The sequence below is a fragment of the Bufo gargarizans genome, chromosome 3 (genome assembly GCF_014858855.1).
Source record: "Bufo gargarizans isolate SCDJY-AF-19 chromosome 3, ASM1485885v1, whole genome shotgun sequence".
NCBI classification, from domain to species: domain Eukaryota; kingdom Metazoa; phylum Chordata; class Amphibia; order Anura; family Bufonidae; genus Bufo; species Bufo gargarizans.
Genome location: NC_058082.1, coordinates 158,863,793 through 158,877,542, shown reverse-complemented (window position 1 = coordinate 158,877,542; position 13,750 = coordinate 158,863,793). Strand labels below are relative to the sequence as shown.

Genomic DNA, 13,750 nt, shown 5'->3' with positions numbered 1-13,750 from the left:
TGCAGATCCATGGCAGCCCAAAACGCGAGTGTGAAAGTAGCCTAAGATGTTGAGTGCTGGTAATGACATATACTCAGTAGTATAATATTACAGGCTATAGCTACTAGAGAGGGGTCGTTGATCCAGGGAGTTATTCTGATTGCCTGATTGGAGTCGGGAAGGAATTTTTATTCCCCTAAAGTGGGGAAAATTGGCTTCTACCTCACAGGGTTTTTTTGCCTTCCTCTGGATCAACTTGCAGGATGACAGGCTGAACTGGATGGACAGATGTCTTTTTTCGGCCTTATGTACTATGTTACTATGTTCAGCCCCGCTGTCTGGACCTTCTTGTGCAGAAGTGACAGCCTAATTTGTGCTTTTGTGCAGGTTAGCAAATAACAATCAGCGCACTAAACGTGAATTCTTCTCACCAGCATTGTACACATTAGGTGGACGTTCTGAGAGGAAATAAAAACACACACAATTGTTTAAGGTGATTCAAGTCTTTCTACCAATCACACGTATTACTTACCTACGGGATAGGTGAAAAATGGTTGATCACTGAGACATCCACTGATCACTAGAACGAGGTCCTGAGCCTTAAAGGGGTTATCCAAGACTATTAAATGTCCCCCATATGCCTGGGCCCCTCACAATGAATATACTTACCTGGCTCCCCGTTCCGCCGCTGCTGCTCCTCCCCATGCGTGGATGAAAACATCAGCAGCCAATGGCTCATCCCCGTTGCCGCCTGCCATTGGCTGCTCCCCCCCTTCCCCGACACCGGATGTTTTCATCTGCGCATGGGGAGAAGCAGCAGCAGCGGAACGGGGAGCCAGGTAAGTATATTCATTGCGAGGGGCCCGGGCATATGGGGGACATTTAATAGTCTTGGATAACCCCTTTAAAGTAGTGGCAATTGAGCATGTGCTCTGCTACTCCAGTTGTACTGTATGGTTTGACAGAAATACTTGTAATTCACATAACTATAAAGTAATGATAATATTATTTTATGTTTATGATCCAGCTGCAATTCTTTCAGAGCGTTACCTTGGGATGCCATCTCAAGAGGGTTCAGCATACATGGTATGTTTTCTGATATTAAGTGTACTTATGTAAACTTGTGTGCAAAATCAAAGGGAGCTATCAGCAGTATTGACCACGCTTAAATGCTGTGATGGTCAGGGGCAGTTTGGGAATTTAAAGTGGCCCTGGGAAAAAATAAAATAAAAGTGACCCCATGTTGTAGGTGGGTCCAAGTTGGCAGAAAGGCCAACATAAGTAGGTAAGGTCAGCACTACCATAGTGCAGCACAGAATATTACCCCAGTAGAGCCAAATATTAAAGTGCAGGACAAATTTCATGTGAGATGTGGACCGCAGCACTAAGCTAACCATACCTTTGGCATGTGTCTGTTCTTTCAGCGCTATCAAACATACAGGAGAATACAGCATTACCTAGCTATTATATCCAGTGATGTCTCCTCTGATTGTAGACATTCCCTCTCCTCATCTTCTCTATGCGACCCAGATCGCCATGATGACATCTTTCAGCCACACCTCTTCTCTGCAGAGTTTTCCACACAGACATAATAGATTCTTCACTTGTCCATCATGCTCCCCACCTTCTCAAAATAAACTTTTTGGTGTCCCAACAGTGTCATCCTGTTGCCACCCCAATACTCTGCCAATTGTGACCCACAATGCACTCAAATAATATACCTGTTCTGGTATACAGAGATGTGTCTGTAGATACCAGTTCATTGTACGGAAATAATAGTAAAGGTTTTTAGATAGAAAAATTCCAACCTCTTAAAGCTGTCAAGCCTGTGCTTCAGCTAGCAAGCCTTTTGCCTATGATACAGAAGGTCCCTGGTTTGAGACTCTCCAGTGACAATTTTGATAAAAGGGGAATAAAAGCTTTTAAATACACAGTAGTGTTCTCAATCAATATTATAATGCTCAAGGCTCTAGTTATATGGGGAATGACTTTTATTTTAACCGCTGTAGATCAAATGTTAACAGTGATCGGATGTTAAAGTCCCCCAGGGTGACTTGTAATAAGTGAAATGAAAAAAAGTTTTTAAAACTATAAAAAAATAAAAAATTCATAAAAATTCACATCAGCCCCTTTTCCCCATATTAATAACAAAAATAAACTATAAAAATTAAGATAATTGTCATTGTCACACACAAAAATGCCCGTACTATTATAATCTAAATGTATTTATTCCATTTGATGAATTGGCATGATGAAAAAAAAAAAAAGGGAATTCGCCATTTTTATGTTGCTTCGTCTCCCATAAAATGGAATAAAAAATTATCAAAAAGGCATATTCTAAAATGGTATCAATAAAAACTACAGCTCCTGCCTGGAGGTTAGCATGGTCAAAATTGCTCCCTTTAAAGTTATGACTTTTTGATATGTTTAACTCCACAATTGGCAGTAATGCCGATCGCAGACATTTAACCCCTCAGATGCAGTGGTCAAATGTGACCATGGCATTTGAGAGGCCTAAAAGCCAGAGGGCACGTGTTTCCGGGGCAGGACCGCCTCCCCCAGGTGCAGATGGGGGAAGGCGTTCCATGTAAGTAGTGAGCCAGAGCCTGTACTAGGCTTCTAGGCTTATTACTTGAATATTACAATTCAGGCCAGCAGCTGGCAGTGCTGAATTGTAATATAACGATTTCTGAATATTACTCTATACAAATTGCAATCTGATGAGTGCAGGTTGGGGTCCACTTTGGGACCTAAAAAAAAAGTACAAAAAAAAGTCTTAAATTTAAAATAAAGTGAAAAAAAAATTAATCCCCCACCTTTCCCCACAATCAAAATAAATAAACATTGTGAAAACGTCCATACTATTAAAATATTTAAAAAAAAACAGTCCATAAAGTGAATGGTGTAATGGGAAAAAATGGTTGATTTGCTGTTTTTTCATAACTTTAACTTAATTTTTTTTTAAATAAAAAATGATAAAGTCATACACACCCAGAATGGTATTACTAAAAGCTACAGATCGTCTTTCAAAAAATGAGCCCACACACAGCTCTGTAGACATAACTATAAAAAAGTTATGGGGGTCAGAATATTGCGATGAAAAAAAAAATGTTTAAAAAAATAAAATAAAAATCCAGTATTAAAACGCTAGAAACACTATACAAATGTGGTATTGCTGTAATCATACTGACCTGGAGAATGAACAGCACATGTCAGTTATACTGCATAGTGAATGCTGTAAGAACAAAACCCATAAAACTGTGGCAGAATTGCATTTTTTCTCCCCAATTTCACCCCATTTGGATTTTTGCCAGCTTTCCACTTCATTTTATGCAACCGTAAAATGGTGTCATTTAGAAATTACAACTTGTCCTACAAAAAATAAGCCCTCATAAGGTTATGTAAAAAAGTTATGGCCCAGGAAGGCAGGGAGGAAAAAAAAACGAAAATGATATACTGAAAATCGCTGTCAGGAAAGGGTTAATTAGAAAAAAATATCATCTTCAACACAGCATTTAATAACTAGCCTAGTGTCTGAAATATTCATTTCAGCTCCCTGGGGAAAAAAAGACACATTAAAGTGAGCAGGTATCAGTCATTTATTCTTGTATCTGTCTCGCTAGGTGGCCTCAGTGTTGAATAACATCCAGAGGCTACGGGACCAACGATTTCTACTGGTCCATGGCACTGCAGATGGTGAGACACCCTCCATGGAATGAACAGGTGCATGTTGGTTCACTTCATTTGAAATGCATTATAATACATAGCATGTGTTTCTTGTAGACCAGGAATGAACAGAAATTGGGGATGCCTATTAACTGGTACAGAAACCCATCAGCAAGTCCAGTATAAACAAAGCATTGCTATCAACCTGGCTACTGTGGGTTCCTGCACATGTATCCTCCAGGAAATAACCCCTCTGGTATGCATGATGGATGGCAAAAGCCTGCGAGAAAGACTAATGTAGAAAGCTCAACAGTAAGCAACTTATTGTATAATGAATGCATGTGCAGTCTGGGAAAGAGAAGCACTGGGACAACATGGCGGGTCACATAGTAGCTACCCCTTTAATTTATATGTTGTTCATATTTCATCAACTGGGGGCCTTCACTTATATTAGGATGAGTACTACTGTGTGAGGCATTAAAGGGGAGCACTACTTGGCATGTGTGGGTGGTCTTCACTAGCCATGGAAGGGGGTTTCTAGGAAGTTGCTCGGGAAGGTGAGGGGATTTGAAAATTTGCTGTGATGCCCAGCCTTTTCTCGTTGCACCAGTGAAGTCAGGATTTACTTTACGTTCTATGTCATAAATTCTAATAATGTCCCTTAGTTCTCTACTGTGCCCCCGTCCATAACCAACGTGTTCTCCTGTAATGATGGAAACCTAGAAGGAAGCTCTTCACGTGTTCTGGATGCAGCTGCATGTTCTGACTCTAACATTCATCTCACTGCTGCCTCCGGGCACCCTATTGTTAAAAGACTTGTTCACTAAATAATTTATTGGTTTCCATTATGTGCCTTTTTAATTACAGTATTAGTGTGTCCCCAGTTCTTAAAAAAGGTCTGTAAAGATGTCTAATAAAAAAAGACGGTTGGGAATCGAGAAAGGGGTTGTCTCAGTTCAGCAAATGGCTTTTATCATGTAGAGAAAGTTAATACAAGGCACTTACTAATGTATTGTGATTGTCAGAGGCGCACCTTTAATGAGGCAAGGTGAGGCGGCAACCTCAGTCGGCGCCATCTAGAGGAAGGAGGGGGCGCAGTACTCTATGCGCTGTCACTGTGGTGTAAGAACAGCCTCCCTCAGTTTCAATACATGCCGCAAAGACTGTTGAGGAGCGGGCAGCACGTCCATGCTTCATCCTCACAGCTACCTGACTTCACTGCACAGAGTACAGAGACCAGCCTTTCCATCAAGATGGCCACCACTGCACCACCAATGTTCCTGTGCTGACCCAGACTGATCCCTTATGCTACCCTCTCCAGGCTTTGATTTGGGGAAGTATAATCATATCCTCCCCTTTAGCGATTGTTATGTTTATTGGCCTATCCTGCTGCGATTTAGATTTTATTGAAAGCCATACTTTGATTAAATGGTGTGTGGTAGAATTTTAAAAGGGTCTCAGTAGTAGCAGCACTGCGGACATTTGGTATGTGGTGCAGATGCATTATACTTGGTCCCAAATATGTGGGAATTGTCTTTCTTTATGGCCATTAGATTTACCATTATTATTTGGTATTACTACAAGAATATAATTTGCACACATATTATTGCCTCCATTTCTGTATTGTTTGTTTTTGGAGTCTTTTTGTTATATGTGGTCCCCAGATAAACTGACCCCAGAGAAACGCGTCGGGTCAACATTTGCATTCCTGGGACATATGGTATGTGCTCCTTTTTTTTCCACTGGTGATCAAAACCCTGACGACACTGGTTTACTTGGGAGCATATCTGTATTATGTGCGATTATTTTTGTTGTAACTTTATTATTTTCTGATACATGCATTGACTTATAACATTACTATTGGACTGTAGTCCTACTAGGTCTCTTCTCGGGTGGGGTTCTATCCCTTGTCAGGGACATATAGGGCCTATTAGGAGGTTCCTGACACAGGACCGCGCCTATCGGGGCAGCCATTCCGTTTTGCTAGGCAGGGCTTATAGTTTGATAAGGCAAGTGTGAGACTGAGTAAATTTTATTTTCCTTGTCCTGCCCAGCCTCATTGTTAATTGCTTTTTAAGGTCACAAATTGGGTGATTTTTAATGATCATCAGTTGGGGTCCATTCACACGTCCGCAAAATGGGTCCGCATCCGTTCCGCAGTGTCCGTGTTTTGCGGATCCGCAGATCACTTACGGACGTGTGAATGGACCCTAAAGGTTACGTTTTACGCTGGTGAAGCTACTCTGTCGTTACATTATAATTAAGTTACACTAGTGACTACCTGACATCTGATGTCTATATCTATCAGAACTGAGAAAAACTGCACAGAGTACAGCCAGCGCTCTTGTCCACCTCCACAGAGCGGCTTCTGTACTGGGTGTTCTGTCCCCACATGAAGGCGAATGAAGGTGTAACTGATAATGGCTGTGTGACTGTCCTACCTTCGTATGCAAGCAGTGGTGCAGACCGGACCGGCAGATGCTCAGGTTAGATGGACAGCACACTGAGCACGGGCAGTGAATGATAACCCCTGAACTTCCTGTCGGGTCCCAGGCTATAATTCACTGCCAGTGTCTGCAAGCTGTGTGATCGTGAGGAATTATATATGTGTGTAGGTACTGTAAATACACTGTATATGTGTATATTGTATACACACGGCCATTGCTGCTACAAACCAGATTCCAAAAAAGTTGGGACACTAAACAAATTGTGAATAAAAACTGAATGCAATGATGTGGAGGTGCCAACTTCTAATATTTTATTCAGAATAGAACATAAATCACGGAACAAAAGTTTAAACTGAGTAAATGTACCATTTTAAGGGAAAAATATGATGAATTAGAATTTCATGGTGTCAACAAATCCCCAAAAAAGTTGGGACAAGTAGCAATAAGAGGCTGGAAAAAGTAAATTTGAGCATAACGAAGAGCTGGAAGACCAATTAACACTAATTAGGTCAATTGGCAACATGATTGGGTATAAAAAGAGCTTCTCAGAGTGGCAGTGTCTCTCAGAAGCCAAGATGGGTAGAGGATCACCAATTCCCACAATGTTGCGCAGAAAGATAGTGGAGCAATATCAGAAAGGTGTTACCCAGCGAAAAATTGCAAAGACTTTGCATCTATCATCATCAACTGTGCATAACATCATCCGAAGATTCAGAGAATCTGGAACAATCTCTGTGCGTAAGGGTCAAGGCCGTAAAACCATACTGGATGGCCGTGATCTCCGGGCCCTTAAACGACACTGCACCACAAACAGGAATGCTACTGTAAAGGAAATCACTGAATGGGCTCAGGAATACTTCCAGAAACCATTGTCAGTGAACACAATCTACCGTGCCATCCGCCGTTGCCAACTGAAACTCTACAGTGCAAAGAAGTAGCCATTTCTAAGCAAGATCCACAAGCTCAGGCGTTTTCACTGGGCCAGAGATCATTTAAAATGGAATGTGGCAAAATGGAAGACTGTTCTGTGGTCAGACGAGTCACGATTCGAAGTTCTTTTTGGAAATCTGGGACACCATGTCATCCGGACCAAAGAGGACAAGGACAACCCAAGTTGTTATCAACGCTCAGTTCAGAAGCCTGCATCTCTGATGGTATGGGGGGTTGCATGAGTGCGTGTGGCATGGGCAGCTTGCATGTCTGGAAAGGCACCATCAATGCAGAAAAATATATTCAGGTTCTAGAACAACATATTCTCCCATCCAGACGTCACCTCTTTCAGGGAAGACCCTGCATTTTTCAACAAGATAATGCCAGACCACATTCTGCATCAATCACAACATCATGGCTGCGTAGGAGAAGGATCCAGGTACTGAAATGGCCAGTCTGCAGTCCAGATCTTTCACCTATAGAGAACATTTGGCGCATCATAAAGAGGAAGGTGCAGCAAAGAAGGCCCAAGACGATTGAACAGTTAGAGGCCTGTATTAGACAAGAATGGGAGAGCATTCCTATTTCTAAACTTGAGAAACTGGTCTCCTCGGTCCCCAGACGTCTGTTGAGTGTTGTAAGAAGAAGGGGAGATGCCACACAGTGGTGAAAATGGCCTTGTCCCAACTTTTTGGGGATTTGTTGACACCATGAAATTCTGATTCAACATATTTTTCCCTTAAAATGGTACATTTTCTCAGTTTAAACTTTTGTTCTGTGATTTATGTTCTATTCTGAATAAAATATTAGAAGTTGGCACCTCCACATCATTGCATTCAGTTTTTATTCACGATTTGTATAGTGTCCCAACTTTTTTGGAATCCGGTTTGTAGATTGTGGGGTGGTCGTAACCCCTGGATACAAACAATGTACAATGTGAAGAAAAAATGAATCCAGCCAGCAAAGTAGGCAATATGGACAATCACAATACATTAGTAAGTGGCTTGTATTAACATCCTCTACATGATAAATGCCATCTGCTGAAGCGAAACAACCCCTTTAAAGTGGTTGCCTGAGTTCAGTGCTGAACCCGGACATATCCCCTTCTTCAGCCAGGCAGCCCCCCTAATATGAGCATCACAGCATTTCATTGCCCTGTGCTGTATCGTGCAGAACAAGGGCTGTTTGTTTACATTTTTAGGGTCTATTCATTCACACGTCCATAAGTGTTTTGCGGATCCGCAAAACACTGACACTGGCCATGTGCACATGACTGTCACTATAATAGAAAATGCCTATTCTTGTCTGCTATTGCGGACAAGAATAGGACATGTTCTATATTTTTGCAGAGCCGCAGGACGGAAGTGTGGATGCGGACAGTACAGTGTGCTGTCTGCATCTTTTCCAGCTCCATTGAAAATAAATAGATCCGCACTCGTTCCGCATAATTGCAGAACGGATCCGGACAATTCATACGGACGTCTGAATGGAGCCTTACACTGCTAGCAGTGTTGCCGGTGACATCACAGGCTTTAGTGCTGCCCTAGCCGTTTTTCAGACTATGGCAGTGCTAAAGCCTGCCCATTAGTGCCGGTGATGTCACCGGGAACACAGCCAGGCGGAAGCCTCCGCCTAGCAGAGCTTTGGTACATCACCGGATGTGCAGAAAAAGCCAAGGGACAACATGAAATGCTCCAATGATCATGTCAGAGGGGCTCGACCGCAGACAACCCCTTTAAGGCTTTCCATATTTATTGTTGTCAGGCAGATCCCTGGCCTATAGTAAACAGTAATCAAACCAGACAGTAAGGCTACTTTCACGCTGGCGTTTTGGTTTACATTTGTGTGATCCATTCAGGGCTCTCACAAGCGGTCCAGTTTTGCACTAATGCATTCTGAATAGAAAAGGATCCGCTCAGAATGCATTAGTTTACCTCCGTTTCGCCTCCATTCCGCTCTGGAGGTGGACGTTTTGGTGTCCGCCTGACGATGCGGAGGCAAACAGATCCATCCTGATACACAATTAAGTCAATGGGGACTGATCAGTTTTCACTGACACAATGCAAATCGGATCCACCCCCCCCCCCCCCCCTATTGACTTTCAATGGTGTTTAAGACTGATCCGTTTTGGCAATGTTAAAGATAATACAAACGGATCCGTTCTGAACGGATGCATGCGGTTGTATTATCGGTGCAGATCCGTCTGTGCAGATCCATGACGGATCCGGACCAAACGCAAGTGTGAAAGTAGCCTAACATAAATGTTCTATTTGGCCAAAAATGCAAATTAAAAGAGTTATATAACAGCTATTTCAACCCACTAAGGCCACTTTAACACAGTTAGTGTTTGGTAAGTGTTTGATCAGCGATTTCCATCAGTTAGGCTACATTCACACGACCGTGGTGTTTTTGATCCGCAAAACGTGGGTGTCGCCCCATGTCCGTTCTGCAATTTGCAGGCCGCACATTCCGCGCTATCATAGAAAATGCCTATTCTTGTCCGCAATAGCTGACAAGAATAGCACATGTTCTATTTTTTTTGCTGGGCCGTGGAACAGAACTACGGATGCGGACAGCAGAATTGTGGAACGGAAGCAGACTCATTTACAGACGTGGACAAAATTGTTGGTACCCTTTGGTCAATGAAAGAAAAAGTCACAATGGTCACAGAAATAACTTTAATCTGACAAAAGTAATAATAAATTAAAATTCTATAAATGTTAACCAATGAAAGTCAGACATTGTTTTTCAACCATGCTTCAACAGAATTATGTAAAAAAATAAACTCATGAAACAGGCATGGACAAAAATGATGGTACCCCTAGAAAACACAGAACATAATGTGACCAAAGGGACATGTTAATTCAAGGTGTGTCCACTAATTAGCATCACAGGTGTCTACAACCTTGTAATCAGCCATTGGGCCTATATATATGGCTCCAGGTAATCACTGTGTTGTTTGGTGATATGGTGTGTACCACACTCGACATGGACCAGAGGAAGCAAAGGAAAGAGCTGTCTCAAGAGATCAGAAAGAAAATTATAGACAAGCATGTTAAAGGTAAAGGCTATAAGACCATCTCCAAGCAACTAGATGTTCCTGTGAGTACAGTTGCACATATTATTCATAAGTTTAAGATCCATGGGACTGTAGCCAACCTCCCTGGACGTGGCCGCAGGAGGAAAATTGATGACAAATCTAAGAGACGGATAATCCGAATGGTAACAAAAGAGCCTAGAAAGACTTCTAAAGAGATTCAAGGTGAACTTCATGCTCAAGGAACATCAGTGTCAGATCGCACCATCCGTCGTTGTTTGAGCCAAAGTGGACTACATGGGAGACGACCAAGGAGGACACCATTGTTGAAAACGAATCATAAAAAAGCAAGACTGGAATATGCCAAACTACATGTTGACAAGCCACAAAGCTTCTGGGAGAATGTCCTGTGGACAGATGAGACAAAAATCGAAGTTTTTGCCAAGGCACATCAGCTGTATGTTCACAGACGAAAAAATGAAGCATATCAAGAAAAGAACACTGTCCCTACTGTGAAACATGGAGGAGGCTCTGTTATGTTCTGGGGCTGCTTTGCTGCGTCTGGCACAGGGTGTCTTGAATCTGTGCAGGGTACAATGAAATCTCAAGACTATCAAGGAATTCTAGAGAGAAATGTACTAGCCAGTGTCAGAAAGCTTGGTCTCAGTCGCAGGTCATGGGTCTTGCAACAGGACAATGACCCAAAACACACCGCTAAAAACACCCAAGAATGTCTAAGAGGAAAAAATTGGACTATTCTAAAGTGGCCTTCTATGAGCCCTGACCTCAATCCTATTGAGCATCTTTGGAAGGAGCTGAAACATGCAGTCTGGAAAAGGCACCCTTCAAACCGGACACAACTGGAGCAGTTTGCTCATGAGGAGTGGGCCAAAATACCTGCTGAGAGGTGCAGATGTCTCATTGACAGTTACAGGAAGCGTTTGATTGCAGTGATTGCCTCAAAAGGTTGCGCAACAAAATATTAAGTTAGGGGTACCATCATTTTTGTCCATGCCTGTTTCATGAGTTTATTTTTTTACATAATTCTGTTGAAGCATGGTTGAAAAACAATGTCTGACTTTCATTGGTTAACATTTATAGAATTTTAATTTATTATTACTTTTGTCAGATTAAAGTTATTTCTGTGACCATTGTGACTTTTTCTTTCATTGACCAAAGGGTACCAACAATTTTGTCCACGTCTGTATATGGTCGTGTGAATGTAGCCTTATTGTGAGCCAAAACCAGGTAGGGGCAATAACACAGAACATCAAAATCAAGTTGAACCATGGCACTCAAACGTGAAATAACATTTTCTTTATTCCATCCCCAAAAAATTTAACATGAAGCCTTTGTCGAACGTTTCGGTCTATCCTAGACCTTGATCACGGCCTAAACAACATATATAGATATCATAAGTGATGGCAAAATATTACATATAAAATAGAACAAAATAAGAAATAAAACTGTTGAAAATGCATCATTGATCTTGTTCAATTTCCATTGTCTTCACAAGTAATTCTTCTCAGATGTAATGCAATTTTACAATGGCCAGGAATACTGGGAACATAATAATAGAAAGACATATATATGTCTATATGAACATACAAGTATTATACACAATAAGAGTCCTACGTGAATAGAGCAAGACACCATAGTCCGAGGTAAATATATAATATAATGGTCAATAGGTACAAAGAATCTCAGGTAGAATGAGACTGCAGTCTGGGATATAAATTGTGTCTAAGTCTCTACTATGAATGTGGAGTATAGTCAAGTAAGCATTTACACCATATCCCAGATGGCAAATAACATAAGGACAAAGTAATATAATAAAGCATAAGAACAAAATAATATAGCGTTGGTGATCAGTGGGAGCTTACCATAAGTGCGGCTGCCAGCGGGGCTCTTTGGAGGATGGTGTACCGGCACTGTGGTGTGTGCCACATGTTTTAAAGATGGCCGGGCAGACAGAGTCTGATGTCACTTTCAGTCTGTCTGGCTCGGCACATGCGCAATAAGTATGTTGACGGCACAAAGTTACTGGCAAGACCGGTAAAAAGGTACAAGATTCCCATCTGGCTAGCGCACAAAGTGCTGGCAAATGTCAAATACGTCATGGTACATTGATGTGAAAGTAGAAATAAGTGTTTCATTGTGTATAGACTGCCTGTGGTGTCTAGTATATCCAGCAGGGGACTAATACAAATCTACTACATAGTTAGTATACAGATTACAGACAAAAGTAAAGATAACACAAGTTGGAAATAACAAAATTACTAAATAAAAGATAAAAAATAGAAAATTTAGAAGAATCTAGTAAAATCTATGAGATGTTAGACACGGAACATCGATAGGTGTACTGAGTTTGTAAGAAGTTGAACATGTGTAGAAAGCTTTACTGTAACAGGTCTTACCCGAATGTGGATGGATTATGCGATTGCCTTTAATAACATTTGTGCACTGTGCACATGTAAGACAGGGGTAAGTACCTGTTTTAGCAGGTGCTAAAGTTGTCTGTTTCAGAGAAGGTGTAAGTGGACCAATGACGGCTTTAACCTATCTATCTTTAAGATTTCATATAGACATATGCAGTGTCCCAGGGGGTCAGTAGTGTATGCTGGGCTTTGTAGTGCAGATTTACCCACTAACCTGGGATCCACTGTCGTCTTCAATTCTGGTCAGATACCGGAACAGGCGGGTATTTAATGTTCGTGACGCCAGTGTCAATTAAACGGTGACACGCCGTGTATAGTAATGTAGAAGAATGAAGCAACCACGGGTTAGCCAACCAAAACGGGAACTTTTTACTGAACGTCAGTGAGAATCATACATGGACGCAGTTGGAAGTGCAGTTCCAAGGAAGACAGTTGGTTTCTATTTGAATACAGCTGGTTCTTAGAAGTACAGAATGGCCGGTTTTAGCAATGTTCTTTACAGAGTGTTAATTACAGGAGATGCAGTACAGGCGGCTTGCACACTATTCCTGACTGGTCCTGAAACATGTGACTTATCCTCCAAGGTCCAATGCCCTCTATCTGGCGTATCCTTGAAGCTGTCCTTATCTAGTACCTCCTCTGTTATCTTGAGTACCTCTTGCTTTATCTGATCGGCCTCTGTAGTATTCTGTGTCCCGGCTGGTTACTTGCTTATGATGTTTCAGCTAGACGGATGATGACTCAGGAGGGGAACCTTTTCCTTGGATCCGGAACCCGGTTACAGGGCTTACTACCCTCTCCTAGTCGGCAGGCTTCAGGCCTGCTCTACTCTCAAAGGCCCATAGCCTGGCTTTGACTCAGACACAGGATCATTTCTGACTCCTCTTCCCACTGTCTGACCTACTACTACTTCCTGACTGGGCCTTATATAACCTAGGGTTCCCTAGCTCCCTCTAGTGACTCAGAGCTGGAATGACACCCTAGCCGGCCTGCACATGCACATTTCACAGTAACAGGAAGTACATAGCATGACATTAACAAGATATTTTATACCAACCTCCCCATAAATACAGGGGGAACGACAATACCCAAGTGACCCTTCTGTAGTGACGGGGTATTACTCTCCCGTACACTACATACCCCGCTGCTTTAAGCTGAGTACGACCTCGTACTCCATCAGGGCCCGCCCAACTGGAATCATGACCTGAAATAGAGAAAGACACATGCATGCATACATATATGTCAATTACACT

At 42.0% G+C, this 13,750-nt stretch overlaps 1 protein-coding gene across 1 annotated transcript in view; it reads left to right on the top strand.

Moving 5' to 3' along the window:
* LOC122932239 (inactive dipeptidyl peptidase 10-like) overlaps positions 1-13,750 on the top strand; it is a 176,034-nt gene that overhangs the window by 134,408 nt on the left and 27,876 nt on the right. Inside the window, exons 22-23 of the mRNA XM_044286533.1 lie at positions 1,007-1,065; positions 3,603-3,675. Of these exons, the coding sequence (XP_044142468.1) occupies positions 1,007-1,065; positions 3,603-3,675 (132 nt within the window). The remainder of the gene's footprint in view (positions 1-1,006; positions 1,066-3,602; positions 3,676-13,750) is intronic.